Raw genomic sequence first — 27,336 nt, forward strand, 5'->3', positions numbered from 1 at the left:
GTGTGGTAAAAAGTTGAGGATCAGTCAGGAAAGAAGCAGCAGCAGCTTAAGTAGCAGCGAACAGGTGAACACGATCAGGTAAACGATGGAGGCAGAGACACAGGTGCATTCTGGTCAACTAATGAGGAACTGTGAAGGATACTATAAAGAATAAGGAGTGAAGGTAGTGAAGCAGTCAAACACATAGAGAATGATGATTTCTTTACACAGAGTTGTCCCTGAATCCCTGAATTTAGCAGTAGTGGAAGTATATTAACTCAAATATTGTACTTACACATTTTATGCTCCTTTATACTCAGCTGTCATTACATTTTTACTCCATTACATTCATTCTACAGCTACAGTTAGTTCTCACTTTGATTTTACAGACTAAACATATCATCAACTAGTAAAATATGATGCATTATAATAGATTAAAGGTCCTGCATCTTCTCAGGTGTTCAGTTTCCTGTAGCTATCACAGGTATTCATGTTGGAGTTGTACAAAGCGACGCTGGGATTTATGTGAAGTTGTCAAACTTCATGAACTAACAATGCTGATGCAGATGTCAGGTAAGTCCAGTCTGTGCACATCTGCACAGTCCTGAGAAAAGCTATAATCAGGTCTAACCTGTGGGGGGGAGGACCATGAGTGTGCACGGTCTTTGATCTACCTGACACTATTTAAAATATCTACAATCAGCTTTAAGTCAACCAGTTACATTATAATGCTTCATTTTTTTTACTATAGTAAATTGGCATTTTTGTGCCATTTCATAGACTAAATAATTAATTACTCAATCATTATTTTAATCACTGACTAATTAACATTGATCAATGATTAATATGGGCTGCATTGTACCACTGTGGTTTGGATTGTAGCTCGTTTGTATGTTGCTTTGGTTTAAAGTGTCAAAGCCAAAGGAATAAATTTAAATGTAATGAATATAATAAGTAGCTGCAGCCTCAGTTAGACTACATATGAAAGTTTAATGATCCCTGAGGGGAGAAACTAAACCATCTGATCATACAATCCTTTTCTTTTCCTGACAGAGATTTTATTCTAAAGACAGAATGAAAAGGTTCCGGTTGTTCACTGACAGTCTCTGACTTGACGCAGACAGAAAACAACCCCCATCATGGGCGAGCAGACGGAGCTGTCGGGACGTCACGTCACGTCACGTCGGCACTTTTTTTTCCCACCACAAGGACAAAAATTGAAACTGGCTGTATTTGTCTGCACTGCCCTCTATCGATAAAAGAAAGGGATGAGTTATTCAATAACTACTGAGCTGCAAAATACACTCACCGGCCACTTTATTAGGTACATCTGCACAGCTCTGATATAAATTCCACATTTATGAAGCTTAAACATTTTCAGTTGCTGTTGACATTGTCAGAAAGGTGATAATTCTGCTTAATGTTTATTACTGAGGTCGTAGTGGGTGGTGTGTTGCTGTACTGGGGTGCATTATATTGAATGGTGTTCTTAATATTTTGTAATATCTTACTTGTGTTCTGAAAATATTTCTTTTGAGGGAAGATCACTTTAATAAAACACTAAATTATTTGATCTATTCTAAGTCTGCACTGCAAGGCCTTTTAATGGCTTTAATGTGACTAAGACAAATTTAATGTAGACTTTCAAGAGTCTGATAATGTAATTTTATAACATATAGATATAAATGGAAACCAAAGGATAGAAAATATCTTCTAGTTTCTTTATAAGGCAACAACATGGTTTCAAGGTGTGTTTAATGTGTGATTAATGGGATAAAATATGTAAAAAACAACAACAAAAAAAAACACTGAAATTCACCACAGATCAGTGAAATAAGTAGTTATACATCATATTTTATGCCAATATTAAATAACTTTAGATTTGATCATTTTGTTTCCCTGCAGAAACCTCTAAAACACTCCAAACCTCTTCACTAGAACAGATGAAATCCTATTTACACTTTATAAATTTGTAGATATTTCATAATAAAATACTAGTTAATAACAATAATTATTTCTCTGTGGCTGTAGTCAGAGAGGAACCGCCGTCATATTGACAGCAGGCATTTAACCAGTATCATGTTATTATAATATACTGTAAATTAACCAGTAAAACCAGTATGGATACAGCACGTCAGTCACACACAGAAAACATGAGAAGATGATTGTTTCAGTTTCAACGTTTTAATAACAGATCTCCATATACAAACCGGATACAGTGACGTCATTCTGCCGTTATAACCTCCACCAGAACAGGCAAGTGTGTGAAAGCGTGTTTGTGTGTGTATGTGTGTGAGAGTGTGTGTATGTGTGTGAGTCTGTGCATGTGGTAACTAACGGTATGGTGATAATAGAGAATGCATATTTTAACACATGCACACACACATACACACACAGAGAGAGAAATAAAAATAACTAATAATTAAAATAAAAAAACAAGCCTTTAAACAAAGTGTCTTGTCTTACTTCAGCCTGAAATATCAAATTAAAAAAACGATCACGCATACTGTACATACAACATACATGGAATGATATTTGTTCCCTCAGGATGTTTCTCTGAGTTGTAGAACAAGGCTTTAAGAGTAAAAACACAGTCTGAGCTTTAGTTTTTCAGTGTATTCTGGCATCCTAACTTTTTGTTTTTTTTAGCTTTGTTGGCTCAGGGTTGTTTTTTGTCTTTCCACTTGACATTGTTTGTTTTTCCTTCTTCTGCTCATAGACAGACCGGACACAGCGATTTGTAGAGGTGAGACGTGAATTATTGACTTCGGGCCGCAACAATCGTCTGTGTGGGATTACAGCCGCTCCGGTAATCAAAGCTTTTCTTCTTGAGTTCACAGTCTCTCGAGAGTCGGTCATATTGCTTCTCAGCCGAATTAAAACACTACTTCAAACACTTTCCATTCATTTAAACCATGAGTTGGCCCTGTTTCAACGGTAAAAACATCTGAGTAATCTTTGCTCCAAAATGAGGCAAAATGATCGGTGTTCCCTCTAATAGGTATGAATATTTCTTTCTCAAAAAGGAAGCAAACTAATTAGGGTTGTTTTTAAAGCACAGGAGGTACCTTACATCACAGGATGACAAATAGGTAGCACTTAAAACACACTAAATCTTGTGTTTGTTTGAAATATTGAGCGTTCCAGTGAGAATTTTCTTGTTTTGAAGATGAACTACTGATCTGCAGGGTGTTTTAACAAATGCAGGATTCATATTTTGTTATGACAGTTTGGCTGTGACCACATCTGGGCTCGATACCGCAGACAAACCGTCATCTCTGCTCCGTTACAAACCAACAGCTCGCTCGTTATTTTACACCGGCCTTCACTGTCATCATTGTCCTACTGTAACTTATCTGCAAACTATCTTACAGTTAATATCTACGACTTTCTAAAACCGTCAGTTGAATCTAAGCAAAAAGTTTTACACACGGTGCCAAAAATATGACTTAAAAAATGTCAAATAGTGATGTGAGTGGGAGGGTATTATGAGGTGATGATGTACAACACACAAAGTTTGACGACAAATTTAACCGACTCATGTCTTCGCACCTGCGGTCACTTCTAGTTTAGCCCTTCAGTTCAGGAGCAGGATCGTTGTGTTCTAACTCCTCTCATGTTTTTCACAGATTTAGCCTATAAATAGGAAATGTTAAAGTGCAGGACAATCCGAGGCTAAACAACTGTGCTACGTAAACCAAATCTCAAAGATTTACCTCTTATAAACTAAACTCCTCGCAGACGACGCCCTGGTGTATCACTATGATTGTAATCGTTTAGTACATTGTGAGGGGGAACCAGGGTCGTGTTCAGACCTGCTGTCTTTTATCCAAAAACAAAACATCCTGATTATGCTCTGCATGAATTAGAACATGTCTCAAATATATCTTGTATTAGCACTTGTTTTTGAAAAGGAAAAAAAATATATATATATGTTTCGCTTCCCCGCTCACAATTTATTTTAATATTGGGGACCTGAGCTCACTGCTGCACAGAGAAATATATATTTATATATGCATTTTGAAGTAGAGCTAAAGAAGAGGACTGTGATTAATGTTTGCACACTTAATTAAAAAAAAATCCCACAGAAAAGCTTCAAATGAAAAAGTGAGACATGATAATGAGGAAGAGAGAGGGACAAAGTGTGTATTTACTTTGAGTACACACTGAGTTTGCAGGGTTTTGCATCATGTACAGATACCAACGTACTGATCAGGCTCACTTTACTGCAGTCAGGTATACATTTGCATCCACACAACAACAATTATAGAGAAATGCATCCCTGACCACATATGAATGTGAGACATTAGTGTGTAACAGGGCCTGTGAGATAAGCAGGTAAACATCAGACAGATGGACACAAACATTTAACCACAAAATACTTGGATTCAGCTGCACAACCTGTTCGGAGAAATTCAAACTTGTGTCCTTCAGCGTTTTAGATGAATCTGTGGTTTAGATCATTTTCACACTGGGGTGAATTATTCCTTAAACATCAGAAGAAAGCAGATCCTAGTTCTTCTTCTTCTTCTTCTTATCTCAGACATCGTGATGAAGCATTAATTTAGCCTTAAAGCTGAGACTGACCCTTATAAGCCTATGTGCTCATTCAAGATACACTCAGCAGACATGCTGTTCCTATGACAACAAAGGCGAGTATACGGGGTGCAACAATCCCCCCCCCTCCTCCCCACCTCCCCCCCTCCCCTCTCTCACACCGGCTCAAACACAGAGCAGGGAAACCGGTGGTTTGTCTGTTGCTCCAAGGGCAAAACCTTGGCTACTGCAGTCTTGGAAGTTGCTCTGCTATTTATAGGATGTATTGTCAGGCAGGTAACTCTATAACTCACACAAAAAAAAAAGAACAAAGAAAGCAAAAAAACACAAAGGCTGACAAAAAAAAAAAAATACTGCGGGCATGCTGCGCTGTAGTGTAGTTTTCAGTTGGCATTGACATGTAAGACAGGTAAGTCAGTCAGTAGCTGGTTATGGCAAAAAAAAATCATAAGATTCTGTTCAGAAACACCTCTGCAGCTCCTTCTCTCTGGTTTATGGTTTAGAAGTGGACAGAAGTGGTTTGGCATATAGATTAGCAGCTAAGCATAGCGCTGGGTATCGAGAACTGCTTCTGAATTCAACAACCAGCTATTTGTTATTGAGAGAGATGCTTTTTCAACTTCGACTCCTGAACAAACATGGCAGGACAGGAGCGAGCAACTAAAGTGTTTCACAAAAGGCAGTAAAGATACAGTAAAAAAAATGTAACAGCTGCACAAAAATATTTTTCATGTATGAGAGAGTGTTTTTGTCTGGACTCTGGAATCTTTGTTCACATCTTATTTTTTTGTTTTTTTTTCCAGCAATTAATCAAGCCAATCAGAGTTTTGTAGTTGGTTTAAAGAACGGTGAGGTCATTTTCCTGCACCAGAGTCAGAAAAATAGTGAAAATTTCCAGGAAAATAAAGACAAGCATGGATGAGATCTCTGCAGCCGTACAGGTCATTATAAGAGAGTCTCAAGACAAGGGAATAAAATCTAAATCTCGACACACTGCTGTGTTTTCCAGTCGAGATGTACAACCATTAAAATATCCAGTGAGTGTTGGGGGTTATGGGAGCTGTTTCTGCACAGATCAAACAAGACAACGACACCCCCTTTATGTGTGTCACCCATGGCAGCTCAGGATGGACTGTGGATTTATTGAATGTGCAAATTCTTGCAAGAGGCAATTCAGGTGCGACAGGAATGAGTCCAAGATACAGTATATATGATGCTACACCATAAGGGGATTGCATGTGTGTGTGTGTGTGTGTGTGTGTGTGTGTGTGTGCATGTGTGTGTGTTGCGTGAGTGCATGTACGCGTGAGCCATTTTTTAAGTCCCGAATGTGCAAGTTTGTGTTCGTGAGCAAGTTATTCGTTAATATGCCGTCTGTCCACGCGTGATGTTCAGGAGAATTAGTATTATTTGGACCTATTTTGACTCGGACAGTCAGCTGAACTGTACAGCTAGCAGCCACTTCAAAGATTGCTCTCTGTGCTCGACTCGGGTCAGTCACACTGGAACCCGAAATGTTTTCCGCCTCGACGTCGACGGATCACACTCAGCTCGCTTTCAGGGACAAACTGGAGAAAACTCTATCACACGAAATAAAAACACATTGACATCTTCAAGTTCCCTAAAACAGCAGACATTCAATTTTTTAACTGTGGTTGCTATGTACAATAGAAGGATCTTCATATATTAATATTCTCCATCTTTCCTGTTTTTTTCTTCACTTCCTTGCTGTCAAGTCATTATTTCCATACACGTTTTGTCCTTTTTGTATTTATAGAGTATTTTCAGTATTTACAATATAAATTACTACACAGTCTTGTGATAAAATAAATAACTTAAATACAATGGCCGTGGCTTTTGCAGTGTCTTTTGCAAGAGGGGGGGCGGGGGGGGGATGGGAGGGATCAGACGGAGGAGGGACTGAAGGGCCGTTCACTCCTTGTTGCTTCAGGGTTACAGATAGAGAGGATAAACAATCTCTGTTTGATGCAGTCTTTCTGTAGAGAAACACGGAGGGGAGGGGGAGGGGGTGAAGGCAGAGGGCTGAAGCACTGGGAATAAAATTTACTCCCACAGTGGCATGAGGTGGGAAACTCTGAAGAGCAAGTACGGTGTAGCTCTGCGCTACTGCTGACCACCTTAATAACATCAGGAATCAGACATTTATCATTTCAAATTGAGACAAAAGGTAAAAGGAGGAAATGCTGCCCTATAAATCTAGTTACATCATGTCAGAATACTAGTTTCTGGTTTTTGGCAGGTGTCCATTAAAATCATTAAACTCTGGTGAAACCAACTTAACTTCTGGTTAAATCGAAACTTTAAAAGTGGATGACTACTAACAAACAACCTTAATTCTCCTTTGCAAAATGACACTGATGTTTACACAGCAGAGAATGACAGACATGGTGGAGGTGAAGGATGCCTTCATCATCATGACACCGTATCATACGGTACATTATCGCTTACTTACTGCCAAACTCACTTATTTATCAAGTATGACGATACAGTAGATCTTCATATTTGATGAAGCACAAAACATTGTGCACTGTTTATTAGAACCTGTGGGTGTAAATGAGTCTTGTACTTAAATTTTAAACAGAACACGAAAAACTATAGTTGTAATTTTTATATGGCCAAAAGTAAGTGGACACCTGAAGGTTACACCCATATGTGATTGTTGAACATGTTACTCCAAATTAAGGGCATTAATATGTTGCTTTAACAGCCTTCACTCTTCTGAGAACACTGTCAACACACCTGGAACCTGGCTGCAGGGATTTTCTCCCATTCGGCTACAAGAGTATCAGTGAGGTCTAACACTGATGTTGGGTAATAAGGCCCGGCTCGCAGTTCATCCCAGAGGTGATGGATGGGTTTAAGGTCAGGGCCCTGTGCTGGCCAGTCAAGTTCTTCCACACCAAACTGGGAGAACCATTTCTTTATGGAGCTGACTTTGTGCACAGGTACACCGTCACCTTGAAACAGGAAATGGCCTTCCTCAAACTGGTGGCTCTGAACAGCCCAAGACAAAAGGTGAGTCCACATACTTTTGGCCATGCAGTAGATATGGTCCACTGCAGCTAGCTACCAGAACCTATTCCAAGCAATTAACTGATGGCTAATGGCTAACTAGCTGATATGCTAACTAGTGTCTCAGTTGTCCCGGCTAACCTTCCAACTGTTAAGTCTTTCTGAAGTAATGTTGCGTGCGCCGATGCTTCAGCAAGAGTTTCCCACCAAAGTGGCCATCGTGAGAGTAAAATCATTAGGGAACAGGGTTTTGGGTCATGGCAAGAACAGTTATAATGAGGGTATAATACTGCAGTGGTAGGGTACGGTCTCTGGTTGTTGGCCCCCAATTTGAAACTTTTGAGGATGGGTGGAGAGGCTTTCGGAGAGGAGACAGGAGACAACGGAGATGGAGGGAGGGATGAGTGCAAAGCTTCTCCTCCAGCTATACCACTGTGCCGCTTGGAGAGTTACCGTTTTGTGCTGTCAAGTTCTGGAGAAGAGACAGAAAGACAAAAACATAATAGAAAGTTAGACAGTCAGGGACAATCGCAGTAAGAAAATACAGTCTCCATTTGAAGGTGCAGGAACATAAAAAGCCATTGTTGTTGTGGAGAGGAAAAGGTGAAATCATCTCCAAATGTTGAGTCATTTTTTAAGCTTTTGAAGTGGTGCAGCCTGAAATATCCACCCGCTAAAAAATACACTCAAAACAAACTGACCTGCAAAGAAAATAAAACTTGTTTACAGAATATCACTGTACTTATGAACTTGCCTAAAATTCATTGTTGTAGTCTAATTACAATATATAATGAATGGCCTGAAGTTAAACCACATTGAAAGGCTGTATGACTTAATCTCATGGGTGAAATTATTATTTATAAAAGGGATTAATTTGAGGCTTTACAAATTTAAAAGAGAATGACAGACCAGAGTTTAAGATGGCTGCCGACAGCAGGGGTGGTTTGCCTCTATATACCATCTTTTCTTGCCATTTTTGTCTTCACATCTTTGAGTGAGTTTTGTTGAGTATTTTTCAACCATCTCATCCTGATTTAAAGGACAACTTCAATCCTCCATTCAACAACATAGGAAAAAGTTACAGACATAGAGAAAGGGTGTATGCCTGCTTATGGCGGTTTTGTTTTTTCCACTTGGACAAAGCCTCAGTATAGGAGACATCATATCAAACATCAAACACCTCTGCCAAAGTTTCACTCTTACCGGACAGAGCACAACTGAACTTTTTTGGCCACGGATACTTTGTAATTTACTCCACCTGTTGGCAGAGAATCGGCGTCGTGCGACAAGCAGAAGCCAACTAAGGGGAAATAGCACACTGCATGTCTTAAACACACTACTATTCCTACTTCTGCTGAGTGGAGATATACGGCTGAACCCAGGTCCAACCCCAGACCTTTTAAGTAAAGCATCAAGTGCTCAGTCCTCCACACTCAACTCTGGAAATGGATACAGCTTCGATTGGGACTGTAAACCAATTTCACCTTGGTCTGCCTGGGGTGTCGGGAACTATTCCTGGCTTGGCAGAAAAGAGGAATAACCATTTCCTATATATCATATGGACACCATCCAAGACACGGCGTCTTCTGAACAGCAACATCTCAGCGCCGACTTACACCAGGAGAGACGCGAGACAGTTATTGGTCATGCCGCACTTAAACATGCAAAGGTAATCTGGGACTTAAAATCTAAACTGAAAGGAATACTTGGAGGTAATTTAAATATTTGGAGTATTATATCAAACAGAGATCAGGTTCAACATCTATTGATGGACTCTAATTTGTGTTTCTTGGCTCCGAGTGAAACTTGGCTGAACAATGATGTTCCAACAACTATGATTGATGTTCCCAGGTATGCTTGTTATAGAAAAGACAAGAAAATAGGGAAAGGGGGGGTGGGGAATCCTGATCTATATCAGAGACACCCTCAAGTGCTGTGAATTTAATCTGCATATGTTTGATTTAAAATGTCTAATCTTAAATATTGTCTTGTCACTTAAGATGAATTTTAACATTGTAATTCTGTACAATCCTCCTTCTTGCAATGTGTCTTTTTAATTGTAATTTAGATTAATTGTTGTTGTCAAATTGTCACAGTTAAGCTATATTTCTTGGAGATTTTAACATACATTGGCTAGACAAATAACATCAAAATATAAATTGCATCAAATGACAAAAGGCCTCACAAGACTGAAACGAACAAGTTAAACATTTATAGATCTAATGTTTACGAATAAACCTGAGTGAGTGACAAGAACTTCATTTAATTTATCATAATTTGACCTTGATTGTCAGGAAACTGATGAAGAAATGTTTTCTATGGACCAAACATCAATAATCAACAGAATTGGATTAGAAAGAATAAAATCAGTTTTGAGATTAGTTTGAGAGGTAAGTATGGAATATAAATTGCGATTCAGTTCTACAAACATACAATTTAAATAAATGTTGAGGTATCTTTATATATTCACTAACAAATACAATTCAAAAATGTATAAAGCCATTGAAATAAGTAAAAAGAAAAGACCATCTCTGCCTTGGGTTAATGATATTCAACTAATGAAAAAGAGGGATTTTGCATTTTAAAAAAATCACTTTTTACTGTGTAATTATACACAGATACTCTTATTTTTAAAAGGACTAAAGGACTAAAGTGGTCAATGAACTGAGAAAAGCAAAGACCGTCTACTCAGTGCTGTTAATTGCACAATCAGGGGGAAATAGCTCATCTCTTTGGAGACATATCAGTGGACTTACTAAACGAGAGTCTAATTAGAAAAAAAGGAATAATTCAATTGAATGTAAATGGAGTGATCACTTCTGATAGCATGGTAATTGCGAATGCACTTAATGCCTATTTTGTCCAATCAGTGGAAGAACTGGCAGCAAACTTTAAACCAATAAAGCTGTCAAAGACTTTAGTATGTGACACAGCAAATTCCTTTTCCATCACACTGACTGATCAAGGTAAAATTCAACAAATTATTAATCAATTAAATAATTTATAGGCTAAAGATGTATTTGGGTTAGACACTGATTTCATATAAAAAGTATACTGATACTCTGATAAGGCCTATAACATATATGATAAATGTATCCATCATTGGGGAATTTCTTTAAATATTTAAAGAAGGAAGTATAACAATTTTTATGTCTGGAGAACCGGACCAAGCTTGTAATTATAGACCGATCTCAATTCTCCCTGCAATCTATCTCTTATTGAAAAGTTAATGGCAGAGCAGCTGATTAATTGTCTTGAAAGAAACCACCTTCTCCATCCAAAACACTGTGAGCTTCAACAGAAATGACTACATGTTATCTTGCAGAAATGATTAAGAGGTCACTAGATCAGTGTTTTTTTCAATCCTGGTCCTGAGGCACCCCTTCCCTGCATGTTTTAGATGTTTCCGTCTTCCAACACATCTGATTCAAATTATCAGCTTCTCATCAAGTTCAAGAATTCATTTGAATCAGGTGTTGGAGCAGGGAAACATCTAAAACATGCAGGGCAGAGGTGACCCAGGACCAGGATTGAAAAACAGTGTACTAGATGATTGTAAAGAAGTAGGAGCAGTACTTTTAGTGCTGAAAAAGGCCTCTGATACTATGAATCATGAGATACTTTTAAATAAACTTGCTTTTTAAAATTAAATCTTTTCCCAACAAGCTCTCAGCTGGTTTAAATCATATCTGGAATCCCGAAAGCAATGTGTCAAAATTAATGGTATGACATCATCCCTTTGAAATTGCAAAATGGGCGTACCACAAGGTTCCATCCTGGGACCACTGCTCTTTTGCTTAAACATTAATGAGCTACCAGACAGCTGTAAAGAGGTTGGGTGCCAAATGTATGCTGATGATGCAATCGTTTATGTATCGACAAAGACTCCACAACAGACTGCAGAGTTACTGAACAGACAAATGATCGGTGGCTTTAAAATAACATCCTAACTCTGAACTGTGCAAAAACTTTTTAATGTGCTTTTCAATACATGAGTAAATGAGTTCTTCAAGGTGTTATCTTGGATTCCCAATTAAAATTTGAAGCACATATTAGGAAAATGTTCAAGACCATCAAGACTAACCTTAACTGATTTTTACTTAGAAGATCCTATTACCCATAAAGGCCGCCCAACTATATATGCACGCCTTTATTCTATCGCATCTCTCTTATTGTGTAACCGTCTGGGGCCAGGCAACTCAATTGGCAATGAAACCTATAATGTCATTATATAAACAGGCTTTGAAAATACTTGATCAGAAGCCAATAAAATGGCACCATTATAAAATTCAGAAAAAGCATAATTTATTAAGCTTTGAGAATTTTATAAATCTCTCATTTATGAAATATATTTTTAAGTGTATGAATGGCCTTGACTCAGAACTAGTCAGTCAAATGATTTTAAAATATAAAAGCAAAGGAGCCACTATGAGGAGAGCAGTTAGTGGAGACTGAAAACCAGCAAAATGCAAAGCAACATTCGGTCAGTCCTGTTTTCCAGTTAAAGGCCCACAGATTTAGAATACCCTGCCATCAGAAATAAAAACATTTACTTATTTTAAAGCTTTAAACAGTAAGGCAAAACTACGGCTTAAACACTGAGATACATGGGTTTATATAGCATACATATTTTCTTTCCCCTTTGTTCTTAATCATGATTTTCAGTCACTGTTCTTAATTGTCATTTGTAGTGTTTGTTGTCTCAATTATGGTTTGTAGTGGTTGTTTGTCTATGTCTGTTTTATTGTTAGCCTCTATGCCTGTATCAGAGAGTTTTATTATGGGTTTTATCCCTTAAAAGCCTAAACAGGGACAAGGACTGCAAATTAGCTACAGCTAGAAGTCCTATATACATCAGTTGCATTTGTTTAAATGTAACAATGCTGGCATGTATCATAAATGAATAAATAGATAAAATTTAGATATGTAAAACTTGGAAAAACGTGTAACATGTCATCACCCTACACCTGGAAATTAATCTATATTGGACACGTCAGCTTCATCTACTTCATCATCATGTTTTTTACGTTTTAATCAGTTGTTAATTGATGTCACCTTGGGCTCTGAGAACTTGTGATTGGCATTTTTCACCCATTACTTACACTGAGTCGACTAAACAATTAATTGAAAAAATAACTGACAGATTGATTGCTTACAATGAGAATAATTGTAAGTTTCAGCCAAAGTATTGATGTTTTATCAATGTTTTTCCTAATAAAAGAGTTAATCAAAGCCGTACCGCCTTCCCCGGTCGTGCCCAGGTACAGATGAGACCCTCTTGGCAGGCTGTGATGATGCAGTCGTCCATGAACACCAGGACGGTCAGCCTCTCGTGTGCAATCTTCTTGCACACTAGCGGCTCCAGCAGGGGCACTTCATGCATGCGTGGGCACAGTGTGGTGCCCAGGACCTTGGCTGCGTCCAGCCGGTTGCTCCTCGGCGCCACGTTGATCTTATCGTTGCTCTTGCTGATGTTGCCCAGGCTGTGGTAACGCTTGTGCTCCTTCTCCACCCCACCGCTGCCACCAGACTTGTCCGACTTGCGCTCCTGGAGTGACAGCGTGGCAAAGCGGCCGATGCTGAACGGGGTGCTGTTTCCTCCGCCGCTGCTCCCTCCCCCTCCTCCTCCTCCCCCGCCGCCCTCCGAAGCGCCCTGGCCCTTGGAGGCGTTTGCCACGGCGGGGTGGGGCAGAGAGTTGGAGCGCGAGAGGGAGCGAGGAAGGGGTAAGGGGAGTGTTGGTGGGTTGGTGGTGCCGGTGTTAGTGTTAGGCGGGTGATGGTGTCCCTCCACCCCTCCCCCACCTGAGGTGCTGTTGACCCCTCCGCTGCCAGAGTTGGACAGCGAGGGTCCAAAAGTGTTAGTGAAGGCGCGAGACAGCGGGAGGCGTGGGTACAGCACATCATCCGTCAGGTCCCACAGACAGAACTGGGTGTCCTGCCCCACTGAACCAAACCGGTACGTGACCGCCGCCGAACCGCCGCCTTTAGAGCTGTGCCGAGAAAGACGCGACAACGTGCTGCTGGTTCGAACCCGGCCAAAGTGCATGGAGTTATTTGGCGCCCCCTGGTGGAGGTCCTCCTCACTTCCGCTAAGCTCCATGGGTTCTTCATCTTCCAGGGAGGTCGTGAAGGGGTCAAACGCCACCACGTTGACCCAGGACTTGTGGCCGTGACCCCTCGCTACCACGCGGCTCTCTGCAAATGACCAGACGGTAACCAGGTCATCCTCTCCACCCGTGGCGAGATATTTCCCATCGGGGCTCCACGACACACACAGCAGCCCGCCAAAGTAACTCTTCATCACCCCTTGCAGCTCCATCGAGTCAAAGTGGAAGACGCGCAGGCAGCCGTCCTGGCCCACACACGCCACATGCACGCCGTCCGGGGAGAAAGCAAACTCGTTGAGGCCTCCCTCGCCCACGGCCCATCGCAAAAGCGGGTTGCGCGGCGTCTTAGTTTTACAGGCGTAAACGGCGAAGCCTTCGCCCTGTCGCAGCAGAGAGTACTGTGGGGCCGTGGTGCCACATGGGTGGTCCACATTGTAGAGGTAGAGGTGGCCGCTTGCATGGGAGGCCAGGAACAGGTTCTCCGACTTGGGAAGCCATTTTAGACACGTCACCTTGGATTTGTCTATCAACCTCTAGGAGACAGGAAGGACGTGGATTGGAGGAAATGTGGGGAAAAATAGGAAAGAAGGAAGGATGGAAGAGGAAGAGGAAAGAAAGAAGGAGGCACGGGGGAGACAAGAATAAAAGTAAGAGTAAAGTAAAGATAAGACAAAGTTTATTGTATTATGTGGACACTAGGTAGAGTCACATCATCGCTAGCAAAATGTAAAATCTAAAAAAAACCCCCAAAAACGAAATTTAAACTACTGAGAGAAGCACACAGAGAACAGAAGCCTTGGAAGACAGAGAAGGGCTGTAGAGATCTAGAAACAAGCGTGAGCTGCAAAGAGACAGACTGAAACCAACAGAGAGAGAAAACCAAGGGAGCAGAAGATTACGAAAGAAAAAGATTTAGAAAAAAGCGAATCCCAAGGAAGTGAATAGATTCAGAAGACACGCAAACAGGAAAGTCTGCATGCAGTCGTGCACACATACACTCCCAGCCTCTTAAATTTAATAGGGAGTCCCATTAAAGAGAATCCCATTAAACAGACAGGCAGTTCAGGAGACACAGAGAGAAAAAAAAAAAATCAAAGCATTTTAGACGGACAACAATGAATACAGTGTCTGAATGTCTAGGCTACATCACAGCATCTAAAGTAGGGGAAAAAAAAAAAAAAAAATCAATGCAAGGACAAATTACTACCTCTGCTGAACTGCAGCAACCTTTGATTACAACTTTCCCTAACACAGAGGAAATCTAATATTTGCAGATACAAATGTAATACCTCCTCATTGAAGAGTTTACTGGTTTCCTTCTTGATGGGGTCGAGATACTGGACCTGTCCGGCCGAGAAACCCACGATGAGAGCTACGCTCTCTGCCGTGGCGGAGTACTGGTTGAAGTCGTGACACGTCGGCTGAGTCCCCTTGTAGATCCTCTTGTCTATCGGCTTACTGAGGTCTACAGCCTGCAGACGGACAGAAAAAAGGGGGAGACAGAGAACTGTGATGTACAAGCAAAACATCTGCCAAGAAGTGAGATTCAGGGACATTTAGAGGTCCGCTAGTCCCAGAAGACTCGTTTGAAAACAGAAATCCACACTAAAACAATTTACCACAGCTACAAACATCTGCTGACAATGTGGCTCGTATTTCAGGGCTGTGAGGGAAATTATGGTATGAATATGAACAAAATGCTTGTGCGAACTTGTGAAAAGGTTAAAATGCTTAGCGACAGTCATAGAAACCGAGTCTGTGAGTCTGAACGGTGTGTTCCCGTGTGAAAGAGAAAGCATCTCTTCACGCCATGGGTTGGTGTGAAGGAAGTCTTCGCCCCACTCTTCAAGCGCTCGCTCCTCTGCAGCAGTTCGTGTCGAGTGTGAGTGTGCCATGCGCTGAGCATTAAAAAGGAAGTGTGACAGCTATACTGAGAAATAGTTTCTTTCCTCATAGAAGTCAAACGCGAGAGGTGAACCCGCCACGACAGGGCCCGTTTGTTATTTTCTGTTTTTCTTATTTTGACTTAATCAATCACTGTCACATTGAGATAATTCCAAAAGTAGTGACAGCGGAGTTTGATGGGAAACATTCTTCATTTATCTAAAAAGATCAATGATAAACATCAGGTTTCTGGTGTCGGAATGAAGAAGCAAATGTTTCTTTCCAGTGCTGCTTTGTGTCTGCCGACATTCAACAGTCATACAGGGAGAAATCCATCATACGAGAGATGCTGACGTTTCCGCCGACGGTGGCCACGAGAGACCGGGGAAAGCAACATGGCTGCAGGTTTATTTCTAGACTGGAAACACACTCGCTCGTGTTATTGGTCTCCTCGCTCCCCCGCCGACAAAACGCTGTAAGGTCACACCCGATCTCTGAGGGTTTCATACAGTCATTATACTGTATTCCTCACTGTCAGGATTTAAATTTACATGAATATATCAAGCTGGAGCAGAGTCACAATCAACCATGATACAAATAAAATGATACCGGGGAGAGAACAGACTCATTATGCCTAATAAATCATGTTTTGACAATTATTTCTTGTGAGACATTTTACATTAGGGAAATGTGGGACGTCTCAGACTGAAGATAAACGTAGATGAGACTCCCCAGTGAGAAGTGATTTTTTGATTTACTGGTCGAATCCAATAAACGACAAATCAAACTTTTCAACCGAATTCAGGACAACTATCTCTATCGTCTTGCGAATGAACGCACGCTCGCTGCAAAGCAATTTACAACACTCGATCATATAATAACTTTGGAGAGGCAGTGCACATTAAATCTGATTATTAGAGATGCATTGATCCCATCTTCCTGATCGTATCGGCACCGATAATGACCTCATTAGGAGAATCTGGGTGTTGGCCGGATGTGAATGAGTTTTCTTGCCATCGGTTACATTCATGTTGATGATTTCACAGTTAAATCTAGGGCTGCAACTAACTGATTTTCATGAAATATTTAAAAAAACAGTGAAAAATTGGCATTCACAGTTCCTCAGAGGACACTGTGATGTCCATTTGCTTGCTTCATCTGTAGAACAGTCTGTTTTTGCTTGACTGAAACGATTAATCGATTATCAGAATAACTGCAGGTAAATTATTCAATTAATCAGCAGCTCTAGTTGGATCATTAACCGTACTGGCAGCAGGTGAGACTGTGTACAAACCTTTGAAAGAGCATCTCTTCTTGAGGTTAGCTGACATAAGGAAGATTGGGAATCCCTGAGGATGTGGAGTATAATTTACTGCATGTCATGCTGCCTGAATGCACATGCTAACTAAATGCTGGATGTTCTGCATATTAATCGTGACACGTACCTTCAGCCGTCTACATGTACGGTATCTGTATCAGTGATAAAGACACACATATTCCTGGCAGATTAACTACATTTATCATATTTATGGAGCGATTTCATTCTGAACCAGAGAGTATGTCTGATGGCGTAGAGTGAAAGAAAAGTCTTGACATTTTAAAATGTAGTCAGTTACAACCCTTTCCCCCCCTCCCTCATCGATCTATGTCAGGTCCATGTTAGAGGAGAAGCTTTTTACATTTGTCCTCTAAATGGGTTATTAACATCCCTCATTAAGAAGCAAGTGGTGTAGCTAGCTGCAAGCAGTTTCAGCTCTCTAAACAGGATCCTTGGTGAATGCTAGCAATGCTAAAAACAAGCTCTGTAAAAGGAAAGAAACTGGAGAACAAATGCAGATACTACTCCTTCCTTCAGGCGAGTGTGTGTTAAAAAGGTGTCAGATTTCAGTGATGTGCACATTTGTGAAACAATTCTTGTCACGAAACAGATTAAAAACATTGCCAATTATGTTTTTTTTTTCTCCATAATGAATTCTGACTTTTAACACCCACTTCATTATGAGCCTGTAATGCAGTGTGAGAGCTACATGGAGATTTTTTTTTTTTTTTTTAAAACAACAGTGTTTTGTCTTGAATCTAAACCATCTGCTGCCAACTGAGTCACCTTGCAGCACTCTTCATCATGAGTACACTACTTTTACAGCAACTCCAAACTGTATGATTAGAGGACAAAGTAAAGATCCAGATTAACATTCAAGATGCAGCAGAGGGAATAAACTGCCTTCAGTTCACATGGTTTCTAGTAAAAACGCAGTGAATAGAGTGCTGTCAGAGCCTTCCTGTCTGTTTCCTGCTCGTTATAGTAACACTGTTGCCCTGTATCCGTCTGGATGATGCACCATTCACTGTCTATTCAGCCAAATTATCTGCCACTCCATCGCACTGCATAACAGACACACATTGAATTATGTGCATGTTCGCCAGCTGTGTGCAGCGCTAGCAGCCAAAGAGGCTCATTTTAAATAACAAAAAAAAAAAAAAAAGATGACGAAATGCAAGCTAATAGCATCAAATCAGCAGTGCAGGCTAACATGCTAGGCTAAAACCTGACCATCCGATCTGTCATTCCGGCCAAGAGCGGAGAGAAGAGCAGGCTCACCTTCTTGATGTTGGTGTACGTGTAAAAATACAGCTCCCTGCCGATGTTGAAGCACACCCTCTCCGACTCCTCGCTCGGGTCTTCTGGCTGCAGCTTGACCATAGAGACCCGGACCGGCGGCAGGAAGCCCGCCGGAGAGGAGTTGGCTGCGGCATTGGAAGAGGAGGAGGCGGCGGCAGCAGCAGCGGCGGCGGCGGCGGCAGCAGCCCCGGGCCCCTGCAGCAGCCCGACCCCTCCGCCGGGTATCGGACCGGTTCCAGCCCCGGGGCCCAGCGTGGCTCCGGCGGACGGACCCCGCGGCAGCCCGCCCCGCTGCTGCGAGTCCGAGAGGGTGAGCAGCTTGTAGAAGCCCTCTCTGGTCCGGAACTGGGATTTAATCTCATTGATATCCTTCAGAGCACCGCCATCTCCGGCCATTTTTAGTACAAACAAGCCGCACAGGAAACAGTGATTTTGACCTGGAAATAATAACGCTGCAATAAAAAAAGTACTAGAATAGAAATGGGAGCGGCGGAGGCGAGCAGCAGCAGCCGAGCTCAGCTAGGCCGACCAGCACACCCGGTCTGCTCCAGTGCATTTTACACCAGAACCGGCGACCATACCGCTGCTACCTGGTAAATAAACCCCGAGAGAAAGCCCTTCTGAGCCGGTGTAAGCATCATCCTCGACCAGCTCTTTGCCTCCGTTCATCCACTGTGCGTAAATACGTGCGATCAATGATGCGTCGGCTGCTGGCCCAGTCTGGCACTGCGCACTCCCACTAATGTGTCGGGGGTTAAAGAGAAGGCGTCCGGCCCTTATCCGGCCCAGCTTGATTTATCAACCTCCCGGTGACACCAAGACCAGTTTAAGATATGATTTGTTGAATCAAGTGTGCCACTCATGAAAAAAAACAACACTATAATAGGCTTATTGCTTTCAGGACATTGGCTATCGTTTTTTTTTCTGGTACCTCTTTAAAATGCATTATGTGGTGTCTTTTTATGGAAAGAGATTAGTGCCACAAGCGAGGGCTTCATTTGAATTGCAGAAAACTGACACTGTCATGCTCACATTGAGCTTTTAAAGAAAACTGCTTCCCTGAATACATTAAAAAAAAAAAAATAAATTAAATTTAAATTAGGAATTTGACATGCACGGTCTAAAACTGAACGCAATGGCTTGTAAAAGTAGATGCAAATATTATTGATCGTGTGTGTTTTGTAGTGAATTCAAATTTGTTGTTTCGCCAACACTTCCATGCACACTATTAGCGAATCAACATAGTACCACAGCTTGTCAAATGTGACCTAATCACACCAGCTAAACACACTGACAGAGATTACTTAATTAACTTTCACCTTTCATTAACTGTAACTGATTTGCCCCGTTTCCCCTCCAAGATCAATACAATTCACCTCATCTTGTGTTAATTAACTTTATTACAGTGTAGCGGCAGTGAGAAGTGTGTGTCTTCGATCCAACACTGACATACAAACTCAAGGTTACAAAACACACAACATGAGCAACAGCAACAGTGCTGCTATGCTCCAGTCCTTTATGCTTGTATGAGGTGTCTTTGGGGAAGCCGTATATATATATTTCAGTCCTGCGGGCAGCTGCTGCTCATATCGACAATGCTGTGGCAGAAAAAAAAAAGTAGATACTCCTCTGTAGTGTTAGAGGAGGACCTTCCTTCACTATTCATTTAGGGTTTTTTCTCAGCTATCAGGATTCAGGAGATTGTTCAGGGTTTCACATACCAAGTTGAAATTAGCATAAATAAGAGCAGACTCCCCCAGTGTGAGGGATAAAGGCAAGAACACAACAATCATCTTAAGTCGGTGTAACTTTGCAACATCCTGCCATCACTTCCTTCCTGATGTAGTTCCTGTCTTCTCATTTAGATATAAAAATACTGTGGCAGCGACGGATCCTTGCCCGTCAAAGTTAATGATGACAGACGACGGAAGATCCAAATGTTGTTGACAGATGTGTCCGTTCGCTTCCACCCTTGAATGCTGCAAGTCCCGGGGTAGAGGCATTCATATAGAAGTGGTGTTTGGGAGTTTCCCAGCAAACGAGAGACTCAAGGCAGCATTACGTAGTTCTCAGCAATTTCCAGGACGTACAGGTTGGACAGCCCCGACTGGTCCTCTATCTGGTGCGTCTCCATGACGACCATCCTGCAGTGAAAAGGTCAAGCGGGTCAGAGGAGGTCAAGCAGGGAGATAGTGAAATTTAAACCTTCCTGCACTAAATTTATAGGACTAACAGTATCAATCTGATGTAAGTTATGAATGAATAGGGATCACATGAACTTTTCTGTCCTAGTTGCAAATAAAGGATAAAATATTCAGATGAATTGCTGAGTTTGGATATATTCCTGATCTTTACCTCAGTGGAAACTGTATGTTTCACCTCAATACCTGTTTATCACATCAGACAGTTCCTCAGTGAATCCAAGATGTGTAATGTTAGAAAAATCTGTCAAATCAAAGCGTAGAAGCGAAGCAAATGGTGTTTTTTTTCTGTGGCAGTGAGATAAAATCTCTGCCACCTAAAGATGTGTTGATGTGTTTTTACATTTTCTATCATTTGACACCAACAGAAGTGGAGCTGAGTAGTTGGCATTAGCAACGGTAGCCTCCCTGCCTGAACAGATAAAGAAAAAACTGCCACCTGCAACATGAAATCTAAGCAACCAGACATGTATTATCTTTGTTCTTATTTCCTTTGCCCTACTCAGGTCTCTCTTGCAAAAGAGATCTTGATCTTAATGAGATTACCAGAAAAAAAAACAAAAAAATCCACAGCAGTGAGCAATGAGCAGCAGCAGCAGCAGCAGTCAGTGAGGGCATGCTGTACCTGTCTGACTGCACCAGTCTGTAGATCTTCCTGGGGTCTGTGGTTTCCTCCAGCACCTCAGTGAAACCGTGTCCTTTCCTCTGCCAGCCATGACGCCACACTGCTAACAGTGTGTCCTCAAAATACACTGGATAAACAGACAAACAAACAGAGTTAACGCTGAGCTACAATCATTTATGATTTGGTCATGATGGACAAAAATCTAAATCAATGCAGCAGAACCAGAGATATTGTCTTTTTTATTCTATTCATTCTTTATCCTTCATTCCAATGCAACTCAATTGCAATTCGGGTGTGGTTAGCTACTAGCTGATAACGTAGCCTAGCAGAGATGAGGTCTGGTAACCTCACTTCTTTCAGTCCCAACTGACACTCACTTGAAGATATTTATCAGATTTCACACAGCTTCCTCTGGAGCCACAAAAGATTTTTTTTTTTTCACATATGCAGTCGTGCTTCCTGACACCTGTAAACAGACTCTGATGTGTATAATTGGTGGACTTCCCCTTTAACTGTCACTGGTTTTGTGGCTGCATGTACTCACCTATAGACTCCACTTCATGAGAGAAGGTGGTCTCATATAGCGTAGACCTGCTGCTCTTCAGCTCCCCCTCCAGGCCTACTATATGTACTGACCCTGTGGAGGAGAGACGGGTAGTCGAGAGATTATCATCTGCTACATCAGTGTGGAAATATGGAAGTAGATTAAACATAACGCCGTTATAAATCCCATTATCACAATTATTGCCAGATTCTAACCTTGTCTAGCAAACACCTGAACTCAACAATCTATACCTGAACATTTCTCACCTCACTTTAATTTAACTGCCACACAGCTTCTTCCCATAACTGCACTGAATTTATCTGAATTCTTTTATTACTATTATTAATGTACTTTTACCATCAGAGCACCAGTGGGAAACAAAACCCCTCAAACTCTGACAGTTTTAGGTCTGCCTGACGAAGAGAATGACTTTTTCACCTTGTTACCTAATTCTCCATATTACAACACAAACCTATTGAAGAATAAACACCAACCAAATTATATTTTATTTCTTTTTTTATTATTATTTATTGGTATTTTGATATCAATATCCTGATTATTTTAACCTTTATACAAATAATCACTGTTCAATAATCGCTGCTGCAGGAATTTGACCAAGTGAGACCATAATAGATACATAATATCATGATATATTGCACCATAATAGGCTGGATGTCCTTTATTATATGATGGGGGTGGACACATTAATATGAACACCTGTACAATCTAATGCAACCCGACACAAAAACCATGGAAACCATTGGAAAACCATGCAACAAATGGTCTCTTCTGAAACTGATGATGTTCAGTGTGTCAAAGTATTTGTGAGGTCAGAACCGGCAATATTATACAGGTACTTGTGTTGATATGTGCTCTTTGATAATGTCTGATAAATATTATGTATTGTGAGTCTTTTAATATGAAAAGATATTAAAAGAAACTTGGATTTACTTACTTTCTACGAGGACGAGCAGTGAGTTGGGGTCCAACTGGTTTACTTGAACTACATCCGGGCAAGGTTTCTCTGTAAGAACATACACACACAAACACCATCATCAGCAACAACGACAATAAACAAATAAACAACAGCTGGTGTAAAATGCAGAAATTTTTCCTGGGAATTCAGATCACGGTGGGTTGTTTGTACCTCTTTGCATTCTAAAGTCCACTTACCCAAGCCAGAGTTGGTAAACCAGGAAGTGTTGGAGTTGAGGTTGATGTATTCTACATTGACCGGCACGTTGGGGCTGGACCCCCGAGAGACACCGATGCACACCAGCGGGTACTCATGATGGGGCGGCATCACCATCTCAAACACTCGCAAAGGGTTGGGCAGGGGGAAGTCGAAATTCTGCAAGTCAAGATTTTAATTTCTTTTTAAATGTCTTTGGGTATTTAGCTGTTTTTCAGCAGCCTATAAAGCAGACAGCTTAAGTGTTTTGCTCAAAAACACTTAAACTTGCAACCTTTCAGCCGCAGGATGGCGTATAACTCAGGGCACCAGTGAGTCTACCCTCAAAACCATAACCATTTTATGCTCAAAGGTCTAAAACTAGCTCATAAATTTAATGGTGACCATAAAATGTTTTATTTTCCTTCCAGTCATTTTATTAGTCGCTGTCAGTGTTAACAGTCTCATAAAAATGGTAAAAAGTTAAACACAGACAAGTAACAAAGATCAGCTAATGGAATTAGACTGTACGTCATCTAAACTTGCACATATTTTATGGTATATTTTTATAATGCACATGTATATCCTATTTAGCATTTATGACTTTTATTCTGCTCCTTTTCCTTATATTATCATATATAACTATTTAATTTACTCCCCACAGAATTAGACTTAAACATTAAAATGTCAGAACATACAGGAACAATTAATGCTCTGGAAAATTATAATAATTCTTTTACAGTTTTCTGCCATTTTATATACAACCAGACAATAAATGGCAGATTAACTGGTAATAAAAATAATCTGCAGTTGCAGCCCTACATACCTTAATGAGCATGAACTTGTGCATCGGCTCGTACCACTGCAGCAGCACCACGCTGGACTCCAGAGCACAGCACAGGAACACGCAGCCTCGCTGCATGTTATCTGCTGCAGGGAGACATGACAGAACACGAGGTTTAATTGGTTATCTCTGACACACTCACATCAACACTGGAAAACTGCCTACTGTGCAGTATCTGCATCCTAATGGAGCTTCAAAATGAGAAATGAAGTTTAAAGGTACCCTGCGGAGTTTGTGCGGGTGGCACGATTCACCTCCCGCTGCTGGTATCACGCTGTTCAGCTAACTAAAGGATGGGTGCACAATTCTTCAAATGTGTCTTGAAATAATAGTCAGGTGTCCTTGTGAACAGTGAAAGAGGTTTTCCTCACTGTAATCATTCCTCCTGTTCATACTGGCTATTAAAAGATCCTTCAAATGTGCTTTCAATATAAGTGATGGAGGCCAAAATCCACAGTGTGTCCACACAGTCATTTAAAAGTTGATGTGAAGCTTCTATGAGGCTTCATCAGTCTGAGTTAGTCATATCAAGTGGATATCTGACACATTTACAGTCTTTTTAGCATCAAATTCCCTCTTTGTGTTTCCTCAGACAGTGTTTCCCTGTTGAGCTGTGGTGGAAGTATAGTAACAAAAAGAGGAACTTTGGCACTAAAAAGACTGCAACGCTGAAAGATATCTACTTGATTTGACTCATGTGGACGACTGAAGCTTCATATTATCTTCAGATAAACTTTTAAATACATTTTTGCACAGAAGGAGGACTGTGGATTTTGTCCCCCATCACTTCCATTGTAAGTGCATTATGAAGGGATCTTCTAATGGTCAGTATGAACATGAGAAATGATTACAGCAAGAAAAACATGCTCCTGACTTGGAAAAATTGTGAACCCATCCTTTAATATCTAGTGATGGTAACGTGCAAACAGACATACCAGTGTGCCAACAAATGCAAGGGAGAAGCTGACTGCCATCTAGTAAACATGGATGTGATTTATGCACAATTTAAGATATTTCAAAAATCAGCTTTGCAAATGTTTCTTGAGGAAGGAAATTCAATACGTTTGTTAAACCTCAAGGACACACACACACACACAACGTGTTTTTGGTGAAAAACACTGAACTGAATATAAACTGAACTTTTGCTTGTTTACAAGAAAACTCCACAGGGCACCTTTAACTTCTCGCACTAGCAGGCAGCCAATTTGGTTTTTGAAAACATCAGGGAGGCAGAGAGGTGTAAAAGAAAGAAATTTAGAAACCTTTCCACTACATCAACTAATCAACTACATCTGAACACACACACACACACACGAACATACACACAAAATATCAAACATTACTTGGTCTTACCAACTGAGCAGGTCCTGCAGCCTTTGGTATCAGGTATTTTACAGGTCACTGCACATTTCCTGATAACAAAATAAATAAATAATTTTTACTGAAGAATTAATTGGCATAAGCAGATGTGTCGCAGTGTTTCGAGACAAACTTTTCAAATTAAATAAAAGAGAACAGAAAATGAAACGCAGAGAAAGTCCAGCGTTACCTAGGTAACAGCCGGTGAGTCGGCAAGGAAACCATCCTCTGGTCTTTCCGAGCCTGTTCATACAACTCCTTCAGTGAATGGGAGTGAAGCTGCGATGATTTACCTGTAAACACATCATGCATTCATTGTTTCTTGACCTAAATTAAGTCACAGCAGAAGAAGAGAAGCAGAAATCCTTTGAGCTGTTAATTAAAACATGTCTGGTGCTTTGTTAGCAGCTCCACAATATGTTCTTTAAAGTTTCCAGTGAGACTCCCAGTGTCTCTTCTCTATTTACCTGATACAGACATGAGGACGTTATTAATGATGTAGACCCATGTACACTTCCCGGGATACAACTGAAAGAGAAAGAGAAGACATTCATTCATTCACTGCTTCCTTATTGCTCCAGTGTCTCTTATTTTTTTGTTGCTTTTGTAAGAGCTTTGCAGATAAAGTGTGACAAATATTTTGAGATGAGTCTGTCAGACTCATCTCCAATATTTTTTTCTGGGACCACCAAGGGAACAAGTTTGGCCAAAACAACATTACCAACGACCCAAAGTAAAATATTGCTGTAGCTCTGCAGTAAATTAGAAAATGATCCTACCAGCTCCATCGTGGCCTCTGAGCTGTTGAGGTTCAGGGTGTAGATTCCTTCCTCTGCCCCCAGGATCAGATGCCGGTCTGAAGGGGGGGGAGGGAAGAGACACAGACTGGTCAGACAGATAAAAACACAAGTCTGATAAAGATGAAAGACAGCAGAGAATTTACTGAGTGCTTTATTCCAGGATACAACCTTTGGTAGCCGGGTTTTCCCAGGTTGTGGAGCAGTTGATTTTAAGAGGGCAGCCATGGAAGATCTTCTTAAAGTACACCTGGAAAAAGAAGTGACGGCGTTAAATTCATTTAATCCCATCTACAGTAGTTTATATCAGTTATACATCTTCAAACCACTGCATGAAGTCTTGCTAGAATGACTGTATTTATCTACAAATGAACACTTCCTCACAATGCTAATGCTAATGATAATTTGTTTAGTGTATTAGCAAGCTAGCACCAAGCAGAATTCATGAGATTTGCAGGTATTTAGTCATAAACCAAAGTACTGAACAAAATGACATTTTGACTGTGATTGATGAACAGTTAGGAATTATTACAGTTCATCCTCTGGGAGCCATGAATGTGTGTACCGAATCTCACAACAATCTATCAAATAGTTTGTTGAGATATTTTAATTAAGAACTAAAAGTTAACCTCAAGGTGGCGCTAGAGGAAAAACCAGAGGGTCACCATTGTCTGAGGAACATTAACTTCTGAAACCAAATTTGTGCCGATCCATCAAGTAGATGTTGAGATATATTATAGCATAAGTCAAAAGTTTGACCTGTTGATGGTGCTGGACAGGGTCACCAAAATCATTATATATACATATATAGACCATGAATGTCTGTACAAAGTTGCATCAATCTGATTAATAGTTGTAGAGATGTTTGGACCAAAGTGGTGGAAAATGAGCCACTAGCACGGCTACAAAAAATGAAACATAAAAATATTACAAAAGGGTATCGCTACACAGAAGCATTTTGTGTTTAATATTTTAAAAAAAGATATAAATTACTCAACAGTTTTGTCTGCTGGGCCTTTTTGAATGTTTTATATGGATCCCAGAAGTGAAAGATCCAACCTTATCATCTTTAAACTTGAGATATTGTAATAAATATCTGGATCCTGCTGGATTTTAAGCACTGACAGTCTCCCTTGGGTAAAGAGACGGTACACACATGTGCAACAGTCTGAAAACATCAAACACCACCCCAGCATCTCAAGACAGTAGAGATATATGAGGGGAGGGGGATTTTTTTTTTTTTTTTTTGGCAAAGCAATAGGAACTCACAGGAGGTTTCTTCATAATGGGGCTGACACACTCAGCAGGGTCCTGAGAACAAGAAAGGAAAAGCTGATGATGAGTGTGTCAGGATGTGATAACAAGGGGAAAGAGAAGATGTGGATAATCAAAAAGGAAATGGAAAGACATGTGACTCATTTTCCTTCATTATCTACAGCTGAACATGAGCTTCTGTAAAAGCAATCTGTTACTTTTGGGGATATTTCTACTATAATAGCAGCTAAATCCTGTTCTAACTAGTGTGTAGTGTGACTGGAGGTGCACCAACATTTAAGTGTTGAACAGACACTCTCAGGCAAAGAGCTACGAAAGTGAGTGAGTGAGTACAAAGAAG

At 40.7% G+C, this 27,336-nt stretch overlaps 2 protein-coding genes across 2 annotated transcripts in view; both read right to left on the reverse strand.

Moving 5' to 3' along the window:
- Positions 1–2,143: 2,143 nt before the first annotated feature.
- Positions 2,144–19,308, reverse strand: zmp:0000000529 (WD repeat-containing protein 20). Its single transcript, XM_067595459.1, has 4 exons — positions 18,160–19,308; positions 14,966–15,148; positions 12,809–14,209; positions 2,144–8,041 (listed from the first exon to the last, which is right to left on the reverse strand). Exons 1-4 carry the CDS (start codon positions 18,574–18,576, stop codon positions 7,994–7,996), a joined length of 2,049 nt encoding a protein of 682 aa, XP_067451560.1. The 5' UTR covers positions 18,577–19,308; the 3' UTR covers positions 2,144–7,993.
- A 254-nt stretch (positions 19,309–19,562) lies between these two features.
- LOC137186482 (mitogen-activated protein kinase kinase kinase kinase 5-like) overlaps positions 19,563–27,336 on the reverse strand; it is a 31,415-nt gene continuing 23,641 nt past the window's right edge. Inside the window, exons 21-32 of the mRNA XM_067595458.1 lie at positions 26,991–27,032; positions 25,893–25,971; positions 25,704–25,780; positions 25,392–25,452; positions 25,115–25,217; positions 24,919–24,977; positions 23,548–23,651; positions 22,724–22,901; positions 22,506–22,574; positions 21,551–21,643; positions 21,007–21,133; positions 19,563–20,324 (exon numbers count right to left, since the gene is read on the reverse strand). Of these exons, the coding sequence (XP_067451559.1) occupies positions 20,228–20,324; positions 21,007–21,133; positions 21,551–21,643; positions 22,506–22,574; positions 22,724–22,901; positions 23,548–23,651; positions 24,919–24,977; positions 25,115–25,217; positions 25,392–25,452; positions 25,704–25,780; positions 25,893–25,971; positions 26,991–27,032 (1,089 nt within the window). The 3' untranslated portion in view covers positions 19,563–20,227. The remainder of the gene's footprint in view (positions 20,325–21,006; positions 21,134–21,550; positions 21,644–22,505; positions 22,575–22,723; positions 22,902–23,547; positions 23,652–24,918; positions 24,978–25,114; positions 25,218–25,391; positions 25,453–25,703; positions 25,781–25,892; positions 25,972–26,990; positions 27,033–27,336) is intronic.

Source organism: Thunnus thynnus, chromosome 7, assembly GCF_963924715.1.
Source record: "Thunnus thynnus chromosome 7, fThuThy2.1, whole genome shotgun sequence".
Taxonomy (NCBI): Eukaryota; Metazoa; Chordata; class Actinopteri; order Scombriformes; family Scombridae; genus Thunnus; species Thunnus thynnus.